The following is a 13,647-nucleotide window of genomic DNA, read 5'->3' as shown; positions in this document are numbered from 1 at the left end:
GTTTTGGCACACAACACTAACTTAGTTCCATTTTATTTTATGTATTCTGCTCAACTTCTGAGATTTCACTGGACATTGCTCACAAGCTGCTGAAAAGATTTATAAGAAAAGATACTTAGGTAAAAGTTCAGCAATCACTGAGGCTGAAATACTTTCTCAGGTGGATATAATTGGGCCAAGTACTACCATATTGGCTTGTCTATTATGAGGTCGAAGAATCAAGTTTATATGAATGACTTCCAAAAATTGGAAAAGGAGCACAACATGTTTTCTGTGTATAAATTACCTCCTCCAAATTATAAGTTCTGACCCCTGCCCAATATAACTTTACATGTTATATTTTGAATTTGGTGGTGGATGAGCTAAACAAAATTACCGACAGGAAAACATTTCCTTTCAAAGTTTTGCTACTTTGCTCAAAATTAATGATACAGTATTTTTAACTATTTCCAGAATGTGTTTATATCTTAACAACTTAACCTCTTTGCAATATTTCAACCTAATGCATCTCAAATGGTATGTGGTCCCAAGGAGCTAGTCATTTGAACAGTGGCCTCAATTAATTCAATACACCTTATCGTATCAATTTTCCACTCCCGTTCCTTTTCCTAAAAAAAAATTGACATCAGAAATTGACATCTTAAGTTAATTTCCACTTACAATATGTAACCAGTTTCAGGGTGTTTTGATCTGCAACTTCCACCATGCCTTAGCACTAGCTTTGCTGGCAGTACAGATGGGAGTGTAATCTAAAACATTCAAACAAAAAAACTGCCTCTACAAGATCTGGTTTCTCAGTCACGTGTCCACTTTGCTGCACAGGCATTTTTGGTCTGGTTTGGATTTTCCCCTCTCACCAATATTTTGTAACATGCTTCAGTTTACCAAAGTATTCAGGTCTGGAAGAAGGATAAGACTTTGCATGTTGCTGGGACACTTGCATCAATGGCTTCTGGGTGAAACTCCCTTGGTCTCTTACGGGCCATGGTGGCACAGTGGTTAGAATGAAGTATTGCAGACTAATCCTGCTGACTGCCGATTGCCAGCAGTTTGGCAGTTCAAATTTCACCAGCTCACCGATTGCCAGCAGTTTGGCAGTTCAAATCTCACCAGTTCAAAGACTTCCATCCTTCTGAGGTCGGTAAAATGAGGACTCAGATTGTTGGGGGCAATATGCTGACTCTGTAACCCGCTTAGAGGGCTGTAAAGCACTGTGAAATGGTATAGAAGTCTAAGTGCTATTGCTATTATGTGTGTTTGAATTATGACTAACCAGTGCATTATTTTCCTAATGTGCTATCTCCAATCTCATTATTTTTGCCTCCTTTCTTTTGTTTGAAGTTTCTAACAATCCAATTCTTCAACAATAGTTATATCTTCTTCTTCTTTTTATATCAGGTATTTAAATGGACGGATTTTCATTATAGGAGTGCTTCCAAAGAGCCAGGCAGAGGTGGATGAAGTAGTACTAGTAGGAGATGTCATTGATGAGATAAATGGATCTTCCCTGAGGAATGCAGGCAATGGACAGGTATGGGAGGGAGGAACACCCTGATCCCTGGAGATGGACGAGGGAAAGTCGGTGTATTGTCTGCTACTTTGACCTGAAATGAAATGGAAGAGATGGCTGTGCATTGTTGCTATGGGAACGATACTGAACAAAAAATCTTGGGTTTGACCTGGAGATCAAGATGAAAAATCAAGGTGGGAGGGATGTAGAAATGTACCAGGTTTTTAAAATTCTTTTAATATTTGTGAGATTTCTACTTAGGATTGTTATTTAAGATTTTGGAAATGTAAATTTTGGATATTAATGGTTTATTTAAGGACTAAAGAGTTAAAACTGTACCCCACTATTGGCATCCTTTCCCATCCATTTTACCCTTCCAGGAGATTACCTCCTTCAACATAGAATGTTCAGATACACATTTATAAGGTCTGTTGCATGGAGTCCTGAAGAAGAATGGGTGGCTTACTTGGAAGAGCGATGCTTAGTATCTGCAATGACCACTCAGTCTACCATATCTTCCTCAGAACAGATGATTCATTTCTACTCTTTATCTCAGGCACAGCATGCTGAGGCATAGGGACCAAGACTGTTTTATGCAGTATGTAAAAAAAAAAATAGGGAAAGAGGAAGAGAGAAGGCGCTTGTCAAAGCCAAAGAGCACTTTGGAGTAATGGTCCTTAGCATTTCAAAGCATAAAGAATAACAATTAAAATGAAGCATTGCTAAAGAACATGTCCTCTCTTGAACTTTTTAAAGGAAGAGAAGATTTTAAAAAATCATCCAATCTTGTCTGAAGCAGCTATCACTCTCAAATGGTTACGTACAATTTTGTAAAGTAAAAAAAAAAAGCTTCTCTTAAGGGGTGTGGTCACAACTCGTTGCAATCTTTACACTAGGAGCCAATTTTAATTCTTTTAGTATATCAATATGTAGGCAACAGCATCTTCCCATTTTATAAAGAGGCAAATGATAAGTTTGGTGGGACTGCACTATTTGCAGAAGTATTAAAAACAAAAGTCTTTAGAAAGAAAAAAAGAAACTGTTACCCGGGAAGGACACTCTAAAAGAGACCAACAAGGATATATGGTGGATGAATCCAGAATGATGACAGATCCCAAGGAAGAAATGTGGTGGGGAAAGAGAGAGGATGAGAAATATGAATGAGCTTTCCTGGAAGGCGCTAGGAACTGAAGCACTCCACACTACAACATTTTACTGAAGAATCTATCAGTGATCCACATATTATACCATATTGCAGAGCCAGTCTGATGTAGTGTTGAAGGTGTTAGGCCTCTCAGGTATGAAAGCCAAGTGGGTGACCTCAAGTCAGTCAATCTCCCTCAGCCTAATCCACCTTGTTAAAAGTGGGGAAAGGCAGATCTATTACTATATTTTCCATCTTGATTTATATACCCAAAAAGGTGAGATAAAATCATCGTTGGTACAGGTTAAAAATTCACCAATTGGAGAAGATCACAGAGTATCAAAAGTCTGAAAATCTAAATTGAAAGATTATGGCATAAAATGGTCATAGTAATCCCAGCGGTTATTGGCACAGTTATTGGGACTCACCATAATAATATGCTAGCAAAAGACACTCTTATATGCTCAGTGATAACAAACTTTGATACTATGCTATGGTTTCTAATCACTAGGAAAATACCCAGTCAGTAAGTTAACAAGCTTCACTGACATATCCTAGTAGTAATCAGAGTGACCATTTAGATCAGCTTTTCCTGGCTCCAGATTTATTACAAGGACAGGGAATAATTAATCTAGTGGATGATGTTAGGAGGCCTTTGCTGATCATCCATGTATCTGTTCGTTGCAGGCTGGTTCAGTACTGCAGAAGCTGAAAGGCAAACCACTAAGCTTTCGCTTAATCCGGTGGAAATGGCATGACGGAGGAATGTTCAAGCCATTGTTGCCCTATCTAAAAGTTCTCAGAGAAAAAATCCCCAGCTTCCAACTCCAACATGAGCACAAACCTAAAGAAGAGAATGAGGAGCGAAGTTTGCAAGGAGGCAGGTAGTGGCTACTCAGGACAATCATGAAAACAAAAGTGTGGCAGATTTTCACAAGTCCTACCTCATCACCACTGTTTGGGTGCATAGGTTATTCCCCAAATCTAACCCACCGGTCCTTCACCTGCTGCAGTTTGTAGTCTCTGGCCTGAGAGGGAATCCTGGAAGGGAGCTAGCTCGCCTCTTTTCAAACGTCAGACAAAGGGTGGTGGACGCACATATTTTTGAATATCCCTCATGAAACAGAGGTCCAACAGATCTCACAAACCTCATTTCTGGTGGTTACAGAAAAGATGGAGTTATAGGTTGCACTGACTCATCTGCAAATTGTAGATGCACTAGGAGAGTGCTATGGGGACCTTCAGTTTTAGAAGATCCCCATAGAAAAACCCACTTTTCTCTTGGAAAAAACTTTTCTCACTTTTCCCACTTTTTTCTTGGAAAAACCCACTTTTCCCAATGGAAAACCTACTCATAGTTTGACTAGCTGTTACAATAAAGGTAGTAGATTTGGAATAAAGATGGAAAACAGTCTTTAATTGAGGCGGGCCGCTTATGGTCAGGTTCTGATTTCTTTGTGCTATCATTTGCTGTAGGCAGAGCAAAGTAATGCTTTATGGCATTTGTAAGAGAATATACACAATTTCTTCTGAGTGCAGAAAGAATTAGATTTAGAGAAGGTATCATAATATAAGCATTGCTTTCTTATAAAGCTGCATCAACTGTGACAGGGAAGTCATAGAAGCACAATCATGTTGGAAAATAGCCAGCTAATGGCCTAGGAAATGCTATTCTGTTGCTTAAAACACCTTTTTCAGCCTGTTCTCATACAAGCTGCTTCTTTAGCACCCATATGGTATAATGGAGATCTCCCTCCTGCTCCCCTTCTGGAACTACAAGATTCAGTGGAAGGGAAATGTTTTGCATTGTGGAATGTGAATGGCACAGGCCATGTTTATACGGCTTATTCTATAGAATGTATCCCAAACTGGGAAAGATCAACTTCATCCATTCACCATTTTCATCTATTATTATAAAGAAAACTAAGAATGCAGTTTTGCATTTCTCAATCACATGTGTGGCATGCCAGCTAGGTTTTACTCAGCTGCCTTGTATAAATTTGCTGGTGATGATATAGCTCAGCTCTCTGGAAGTGTCTGGGATGCGGTTGTGGATCCTGGGAATTGCAATCTGAATACTAAATAAACATTTCCTTACTGGCAGTGTACAAAATTAATTTAGTGGAACGCACCCCTGTTCCTGAAATAGGGAAGAAGTCCGTGAAAGCTAAGTAGGAAAGCAGAACTGTCCCTTATAGGTGCATGCACTGAGGCAAAAGACTGGGAGTATCTCAGCAGATCGTTTCCTAGTCTTCAGTGATTTGAGCTAAAATCTCAGCAATAAAAAGAACACTTTGGATTACTTAGTACTCTCTCTCATTATTTGAGTGTATGTCTACGGTTCAGACTTGGCAAAAGTCTGCTCCCATAATATCAGGCTCCACTCAATTTTGAATAGTTTTTAGTAGTTGTTATCCACTGTAACATTTTTGCTGTTCTTGTTTTTTCATAGTTGTTATCAACTGTATTTATTTTACTTTAACTGATCAATATAAGAGGCACCCTATTAACATATATATGTCCTTCTTAGAAAAACAGGGCTTTTAGTTTCTGTCCTGACAATATTAAGACCATTATTAGTGAGACATGATAGAAGTGCTGTCTACTACTAGTAGAACTACTCTTCCTCTGCTGTCAGTAAGGACTACTGATTGAGAGGCTGGGGAAACAAGCATAGCTCTTCAGTCCTAAACTTCTGTGAAGGCAACTTCAGTTTGCTTTTGGAACTTTTTCACATGCTGCACCTTGATATGAAAATAAAGTAACTTTGCCAATTTCTTGAACTAATAGTTTAATCTTATCTCTCCATAGACTCCTGTATAATCTGCGGTACTTAGGCCAGGCCAATGTAGGAAAGGTGAGGCCATGTTTCTAAAGAGAAAAGTGGGGTTGTTCAGTTTTCAATACTACTTTTACGCCTGCATTTTTCTCACATTTTTTTTTCATCTCTTGGTTTCTTTTCCAGTATGGAGGCAAAGACATATTAGACGTAGGCATACCCATGGTGTTAGATAAGCATTTACCACAGCAGGTAAGATTCATGCTGGGAATAAGAGATGAATGTTTTATCAAACTACTTTCTTTTCCTCTTAAATCATTAGCTCAAGTTATGCTTTTTAAATAAAGAAGCAGATTGAATCTTGATCACTTCAGCCCATTGTGATGGCCCATTGATAATTTAATTAATAGTCAATAGGGATTTAGATGATAGGGCTATTTGAAATGAGAAAACACTACAGTGATAAGGCTTATGTTTTAGATTTAAAAAAAAACATGTTCTGTGTAACAAATTCTGTGAAGAAAAATGTCTCCCTTAGGTCACTAAGTTAAAGGCAGAACGTGGCTGAACTTTTGTTTTTAATGGAAAATGCCTTGAGAAGTGCCATTAAGTCATGTATGAGAAGTAAATCAAGTATCAAAATTGTCTAGATTAAGAACTAATGGAAGTCCACCGTTTGAGGCAGATATACACAAATGCCCATTTTGCAGCACATTTACTGACTGAACACCTCAATGACCATTTTGCTTTCATTTAGTATTTCATGAAGGTATGAAAATACGTAAGCTAAGCTTATAGGGAAGCTGATATTACTGAAGCTCAGATTCCAGAAGTAGGCACCATTGTGGGAGTAGCCACAATGATTGTGCCTGCTCTAAAATGGTGGCTGATCCTAGAATGGTGCCGTTGGCCTCCCTACTTTATACAGTGGCCGAGGGGCACAGCAGTTGGATCTCCTTCCCAAACATGATCTCCATAGAGTATCTATGGAAAAGGTAAATAACTGACTTGTGTTGAGGGGTGGAGAGGAGGGTGTGGGACCTAGTGGATGTCTCTGCCGTCAGTTGATAAGGGCAGGCAGATTGCTAAGTACCCAAATTTCATTCATGCTATAGTGGCCATAACTTTGGGCAGGTGTCGCAAGTCCTTTCATTCAGCAATGACATAATTTCAAACAGTCGCTGAATGAAACATCGTAAGTTGAGGACCACCGGTGCAATAAAATAGAATTAACTCATCAGGTTGTGATTCTTATTTGGTTTACCCCACGAGGCTGACAGTGTACTTTAAAAGCCTCTGACATGGTTGCAAGCAAGATGGCTAATCCCCTCATCTCCCAGTGCTCAACCCCACAGAAAACTGCTGGCCTGTGATCCCCATGCAGGGCAGTGGTGGGATTCAAATTTTTTTTACTACCGGTTCTGTGGGCGTGGCTTGGTGGGCATGGCAGGGGAAGGATACTGTAAAATCTCCAGTCAGAGGTGGTATTTGCCGGTTCTCTGAACTACTCAAAAGTTCCACTACCGGTTCTCCAGAACTGGTCAGAACCTGCTGAATACCAACTCTGATGCAGGGAGCAGCCGTGTGAACACATGTGGCAATTGCTCATCTTCTCTGTATCTAGAGGAGGAGGTTCCAAGGAACCAGCCTAGACACAGGCTGCTTGATCTTTGCCATGATCACCTGTTCTATGTTCGCAGAGCTGTCTTCCGTTTGCCATACTTCTCCTGGAAGTCCGAGAAGAAGGAGAAAGTTTTATGAGATGAGTAGGAGAAACCTGGTGTCCCTCCTCCCTCTTCTCCAGAAAAGCTATGCCACATCCCACCTGCTGATTTCTTCCTTCCCTTTGTAACCAAGTAGTCGCTGCCATATTCGAATCCAATGCAGCATACCCAACCTGCCCCTCTCCCCATCTTCACCTAAACTTTCTTTGCTATGCAATTTCTCCCTCTCTTTGATTTTTTTTTACCATTAGACACTGCCATCCAGCTACCCTTCTTTTTCCATCATCTCCTCCATACCATATCTCTCCTTTCTGCTGCTTATCCCTGAACGTGTCTTCCAGAATTTGCACATTATGCCTGGAAAAAACATCAGGGTTTGAGTCTGGGCACAGACAGCTCAGTCCTGACTGGCCTATGGCAGTACAAGCATGGAATATTTTGCATATACTGGTAGCCCTCAAATCACAACTGTAATTAATGGTGCCTGCCCATTACAGTTGTAAGTTGTGATGGTCTTAAAACGAGCCATCATGTGACCAAACCCCATTTTTCAAACTTTTTTGTGGTGTCTATGGAGATTCTCAGTCATCCAGGTCATGGTTGTCCCAAGGGTGCTTTACCAAAAGGCAGCTGGACTTTTCGCCTCTCATCCAGTTCTCAAGAAGCTTCTTGGATGAGAAGCGAAAACATCTTCAAAGAAAAACCAGAAAATCGAGTTGCCTCTTGAAAAAAGCACCTTTGGGACTTTTTTTTTTCGTGATGGTCATTTGAGCGAACATTGCAGTTGTTAAGTGAACACAGTGGTCGTAAAGTGAATACCTCCATCCTAAAGCGAACGTTGCAGCCATAAAGCAAATGTTGTGGTTGTTAAATGACCCCCTTGTTCGCTATGGGATATTTCCCCCCCCCCCCCAAATTAGAAGTAAGTGGCAGTTTTTGGCCAAAAATGTGGTAAATTGTGGTTTTGTGACCATGGGATGCTGCAGACAGCCATAAATGTAGGCCGGTTGCCAAGCACTTAAAATGCATGGGGGCGGGGACTGCCATTAGAACTTTGGAACTGAGTTGTAAGTACTTTCTGGGGGGGGGGGGGGAATCTGTCATGATTTGAAATAGTTGCTAAGTGACCTGTCACAAGTTGAGGACTACCTGTACCCCTGTTTTAGTTCAGTATCCCTTTTTTCCCCTGGTTTTGAAAAGTTTAAGGAACATAAATCTAGGTCACTCTGGCAATGCTACCCAGCAAAATCCATCAAATGGATATAATCTTGAAGAATTTTCAGCTGTCAGAAAGAACTGCAGAACTGTAATAAGTAGAATATGTTTATATTATCCCAGCCAGTGTTTATCAATGGTGAAAATTGTAGCCAAAACATCTAAAGGAAGATGCTAATTGCCTGTTCGGGTTTACTTGTAATTTAAGTGATGGCTGACTTTGGCAGCCAGTATTGAGCTGGACTGGCTTGTTCAACTTGTCTCACCCAAATATTATAGCTATGGCAATCCCAAGTTGCTCATTTGCCTGTGTGGGTTTTTTTAATGATCTAGATATCAAGTCAATACAAACATTCAATTCTTGCTCTGCCATATGGCAGAAATGTGATCAGCTGCCTATTTACCACCACTGGGCAGGTATAAAAATACATTTTTCCAGTCTATGTGTTGCTCATTTAGCTGAAAAACTAGTAAACAGTAGCTCTCGGATGCATCAGGATGGTTTTTAAAGGCCTAAGGAGAACATTTTCCTCAATATAGGGTAGAAAGGTAAAGTGAAGCCAATAGGTCAAAGTTCATCACTTTTTTTGGCTAAGGTTGCCACGGTTGAATATGTAATGTAATAAACTGAAACTGCTATACATTGCATACAGTATAGATAGAACTGTTTAAAAGTCATGCTGTTACATTAATGAAACTTTCAAGGGTTGGTTTTCATTTTTTTTCATATACCTGCAGAAATGATTGTGTTAGCTCTTTAAGTGGTAAATTCACTGATCTGTAAAGTGATTCAGCTGAAGCTATGTTGCTATGACGTTGTCTGGGTGGAAGGAAGAAGCAGGAAAAGAAAATTGGAAACTTAGGTCCAATTTTAAGTTTCTTTTAGGGACACTTTGTCACTTAATAGCATTATTAACAGTTGTAATGTTATTTCTTCAGGAAATTTTATTCGATGTCAAAGAAACAGAAGTAATTGTTCAACACAAAACAACTTCAAAGGTTAGAATGTTTGCCAATTGTGCTTGATTCGTGCCTTCTCAATAATTTATTGCCTTTATTTTTTATAATCTGGGCAATGCACACTTGAAATAGACGCTGGAAATGTTTCTAAGGATAGTTATTTTTAATTGTAGATCTAGTATTTTTTTGTCTTGACATTCAATAAAAATAATTCCCAAAAAATTAGCTTTGACCAAATGTATTAACTGAGAATTGTTGCTATTTTCAGGTTCTTTTCCGTTATTGTTACACAGACATTTCCTGTGTGGGACGCCGTCTGGATAGCCACAGTCTCTTTGCTTTCTGTAGCTTGTAAGTTTTATTTTGAAAAACCATCCACATGATGACATTGCAAGACTATATTTACCAGTCCCATTAATCATGTAGTAGTGGTACTAGTCATAATAGAACCATAGTAGTAGTAATTTTTAGTGTAGGGTGTATCCATCAATTACATTCAAATACTTCCGTGTGTCTTTTACTAACAATATAGGAATCTTAAGGATTTCCTTATTGGACTTTGTGAATCATGCTACCTGTTTAGCACATACTCTACACGTTCCCTTCCACATGGAATGTTATCCTGAATACATTGGATTGTTGATAAACTAGCTCATACCCAATCCTGCATGAAAAAAACCAAGTAATCCATTTTATTGATAGTCTGGTTTTTCACTTAGATCCATTAGAGGAATGCTATTATGTTCAGGCAATTAGTCCTATGCCATCTTAAAACGTATTGGATATCTAAAGTTACCATCTTTATTTTATAGAGCTTCACCTGACTCTCCAGAAGATAGCACTTTTGATTGCCTGGTTTTTGAAGCAAATTCTGAAGAGGAAAGTGAGGAAATCATCAAACGGATTGGTAAGGAATATGCTTTGAAATACATGTTTATAGTAAAGGCTGTTGTATTTTGTCAAGATGTATTACTCTATACTTCACAGCTTTGCCTCTTCTGCAACTTTCTTCCATTTAGGCATTTCCCAGAATACACAGGTTGGAATGGGCTGTTGTACTAATCAGTCTCTTGTTGGATTAATGAAATCCTGCTAAACTAACCCATATACGTCCCAAGTATATACAGCATAAAGCTATTAGTTCTTTGATATGATCACTTTGGTTAGGCTTTTAAATTAATCCGTTCTTTACATTTCAGATACCTGTATAATGGCGTGATAGTTTAAAGAAATAAAAAAGTAGACCAAGACAGCATATTAATACGTGGTCCTGTAGTATTTGATGTCTGAAGTTTTCCAAACTTATATCAACTTGTTTCATTGTTGGGAGTAAACATCCCTGGAAGAACTAAAATCCAAACTGTTCTTTAGATAGGGTTCGTAAACAATGCTAGCAACTACACATCTAGCATGAAAGTGTTTATGAATATAGCAGTAAGCTATCTGTAATGTGTCCCAAAAAATAATTCAAGACATGACAAATTGTGTTTGTTTCTTTAGCTGCTGGATTTAAACATACAGAGTGGTTTGTCTGACAGATGTGATGTTCTGCAGCTGGGCTTCTATCTACTTTTGGAGCCTCATTGGCCTGCTAAAGTCTGTTATCAATCAGTGGTATCTTGATGTGTCAACTCTTGGATTGTGGAGTCGCTTGGTACAGATTAATATTCTGTCCAAATACAATTGTTCTAGATAAATCAAACAGAAGACTCAACTGCTTTTTCAAATGTTTACATTGCCAATTTTCAAAATGGAATAAAATCAAGCTGAAGCAATAGATTGTTTGCACAAAGTAGCGTATCTACATCAAAAACAAGACCAGTTTGATAGAACAAATCAAATAACTAAACAGTTTCTCAGCAGGCAACTTTACAATTTTCATTATATTTAAAATACCCATTATGGGTTACCTAATAAGTAAGACAAAACCCTAAAACAACCTGTAAATTTATATTCTCAAACAATGGGTTGAAATACCTGGAACAGCTTTTAAGAGGCAGCACAGAAAGCTGGACTGCTCTTACCTAGTTTCATTTCCATGAGTCATCTAATTAGTCTAGAAACAAGGCTGAAATTATTTTGTAAGCTAAGAAATTGAGTAGCATTTCCTAGTTCCTATTCTGTAAATATGTCAAAATCAGAAAGACTTCACTGAGTTACATAATTGCTGCAAACTATTACTGCAATTGGGGATAAATACAAAGCATAAACATGCTTCAACTTGATTTAAGCATAAACCCAAGTAGAAATGCTACTTTTCCCACAACAATGACAGGACTCATGTGAATGTAAAACATTTAATTTAAAAATGTTGACACTACAATATATAAAATAGCTATTATAAATGCACATAGTGTATTCTATAGCTGCCAGGTTTACTGTTTTCTCTTAGGAAACTGTAAGTTACACTGTGGTTAAGACTTGTACTTTACCCTTCAGTAAGTCCACATTCTGTCACAGTGATGTATGGTCAGACTTAACAGCCCCAATTGTTAAACACTTGAATCAAGTTATAACCAGTTTTATTGCAAAAGGACCCTGTACACATTTATATCAGTTCTAGTACCTTACAATTTTAGCTACCCAACAAGTCATTAACATACAGAAACATGCATGAAAAGCAAGAAAGATCACCCATCCCTTCTGCATATTAGCAACTTGTCACTACTGAGCAACAGGGCTCACATCACTGAGTTTTATGTGAATAGTCACTGTTAGCATTCATCCTGAGTGAAAGATGGAATGACTTAAGTACAAATGTAACATATTATAAACAATTTCATACAAAAAAAAGTCACAAATTGAAACCAAAGTATTTTACAGAATTTACTACAAAACACCATAAAAACTGCTTTCTTTTAAGCCCTCTCTCCCCGTATCCTACGAGCCAACTGGATGTCTTTGGGCATAATGGTAACTCTCTTGGCATGGATGGCACAGAGATTTGTGTCTTCAAACAGACCCACCAGATAGGCTTCACTAGCCTCCTAATGTGAAAGATTAAGAAAAAAACAAGATATTGGTTAGACATTAATCTGCAAGGACATGTTATTCCTTTCCCCACATAAAAGAATAGTAGTACTTGAATAGGTTCATACCTGCAGTGCACCAATGGCTGCACTCTGGAACCTTAGGTCTGTCTTGAAATCTTGGGCAATCTCCCTTACGAGCCTCTGAAATGGAAGCTTGCGAATCAAAAGTTCTGTTGACTTTTGGTAACGGCGAATTTCACGCAGTGCCACAGTACCAGGTCTAAAGATGGGGAGAAAGAAAAAAAGGAGTAAGGCAGTCTCTGTTCACAGCATATAACAATTCCAGAAAATTTTTAAGTACTCCTTTCAAAATAGTTTCAAAGAAGTAAAAATACACCACAGAATCTTGGTAGGGTTGATTGGGTGCTGACAACAGCTCTCCAAGACATTTATAATTAAAGCAAGGCTAAGGCTAAAAATCACAGCAACAAAAGACGCTAACTTTGTTACAACATACACCACTCCCTTCTTAATCCTTTTATTTCCACAGATCAGCTTGGCGGTTGTCCTAAAACACACATTCCAGGATTGTTTTGTCTTATTACCTGTAGCGATGAGGTTTTTTGACTCCACCAGTAGAGGGGGCGCTTTTCCGAGCAGCTTTAGTAGCCAGCTGTTTACGTGGAGCTTTGCCACCAGTGGATTTACGGGCAGTCTGCTTGGTACGGGCCATTTTTCTTCACTCTTCTGAAAGAGAAAATAAATGCGATGGACGGACGCGGCAGCTTTCTCCAAATTCCCGAAGGTCGATCCGGACCAGAGTGGGCTTTCCGGCACTTCAGCCTCTTCTCTATTCGCGGTCCACTTCCCCCCCTCCCCCGTGACGGAAACGCTGTGGCGGGAAGGGACGGCAGCGGCAGATGTCGGGGGGAGTCATCGTCCTCCATGCGGGCACAGGGCCAAGGAGGTTCAGCCCGCGCGGCGCAGCGCCAGGAACTGCGCTCGCTCTCCTGCTTGCTTGCCCACGCGCGACGCCGGAGAGGAAGCTCGTTCCTTCCCTTCTGCTCCCAGCCCCGATAACTACCGCCGACGTTAAGTCTCCGGCCCTCCCTTAAGCAGCCGATGCAGAACAAAGCGGACTTCCACCTCTTTTCACGATATTTGCTCTCCAAAGCATGGTGACCCTCTTTCTTTTCCCCGCTCTCACTGTCCCCCTCAACCTTCGCTCCCAGCCGAAACTCACCTCTTTCGGGAACAAATCCTTTTTTAAAAAAAAAAAACACTTCCGCTGTAAATACACAAATAGCACGTAGCACACAACCCGCGAAGAAACCTTAACTGTC

General features: G+C 39.5%; 2 protein-coding genes across 4 annotated transcripts in view; one reads left to right on the top strand and one right to left on the bottom strand.

The window, feature by feature from the left end:
- The window catches only part of LOC113412080 (uncharacterized), a 27,763-nt gene extending 14,816 nt beyond the window's left edge, over positions 1 to 12,947 (top strand). Inside the window, exons 9-16 of one of the 3 annotated variants that reach the window (XM_026667484.2) lie at positions 1,399 to 1,531; positions 3,342 to 3,538; positions 5,466 to 5,511; positions 5,620 to 5,685; positions 9,312 to 9,371; positions 9,601 to 9,683; positions 10,145 to 10,239; positions 12,855 to 12,947. In XM_026667484.2, the coding sequence (XP_026523269.2) occupies positions 1,399 to 1,531; positions 3,342 to 3,538; positions 5,466 to 5,511; positions 5,620 to 5,685; positions 9,312 to 9,371; positions 9,601 to 9,683; positions 10,145 to 10,239; positions 12,855 to 12,931 (757 nt within the window). In that variant the 3' untranslated portion in view covers positions 12,932 to 12,947. Of the gene's footprint in view, positions 1 to 1,398; positions 1,532 to 3,341; positions 3,539 to 5,465; positions 5,512 to 5,619; positions 5,686 to 9,311; positions 9,372 to 9,600; positions 9,684 to 10,144; positions 10,240 to 10,531; positions 10,809 to 10,832; positions 11,110 to 12,854 lie in introns of those variants that run through there. The other 2 variants (XM_026667485.2, XM_087955803.1) reach the window with 2 other exon arrangements.
- Positions 11,048 to 13,647, bottom strand: H3-3B (H3.3 histone B). The gene is made up of 4 exons (XM_026667487.2): positions 13,548 to 13,647; positions 12,910 to 13,051; positions 12,431 to 12,584; positions 11,048 to 12,319 (listed from the first exon to the last, which is right to left on the bottom strand). The coding sequence occupies exons 2-4, from the start codon at positions 13,035 to 13,037 to the stop codon at positions 12,191 to 12,193; spliced, it is 411 nt and encodes a 136-aa protein (XP_026523272.1). The 5' UTR covers positions 13,038 to 13,051; positions 13,548 to 13,647; the 3' UTR covers positions 11,048 to 12,190.

Source organism: Notechis scutatus, chromosome 2 (assembly GCF_049901735.1).
Source record: "Notechis scutatus isolate UNSWTSFEM ecotype Mainland chromosome 2, rNotScu1.2, whole genome shotgun sequence".
NCBI lineage: Eukaryota > Metazoa > Chordata > Lepidosauria > Squamata > Elapidae > Notechis > Notechis scutatus.
This window is presented reverse-complemented; position numbering and strand designations above follow the sequence as displayed.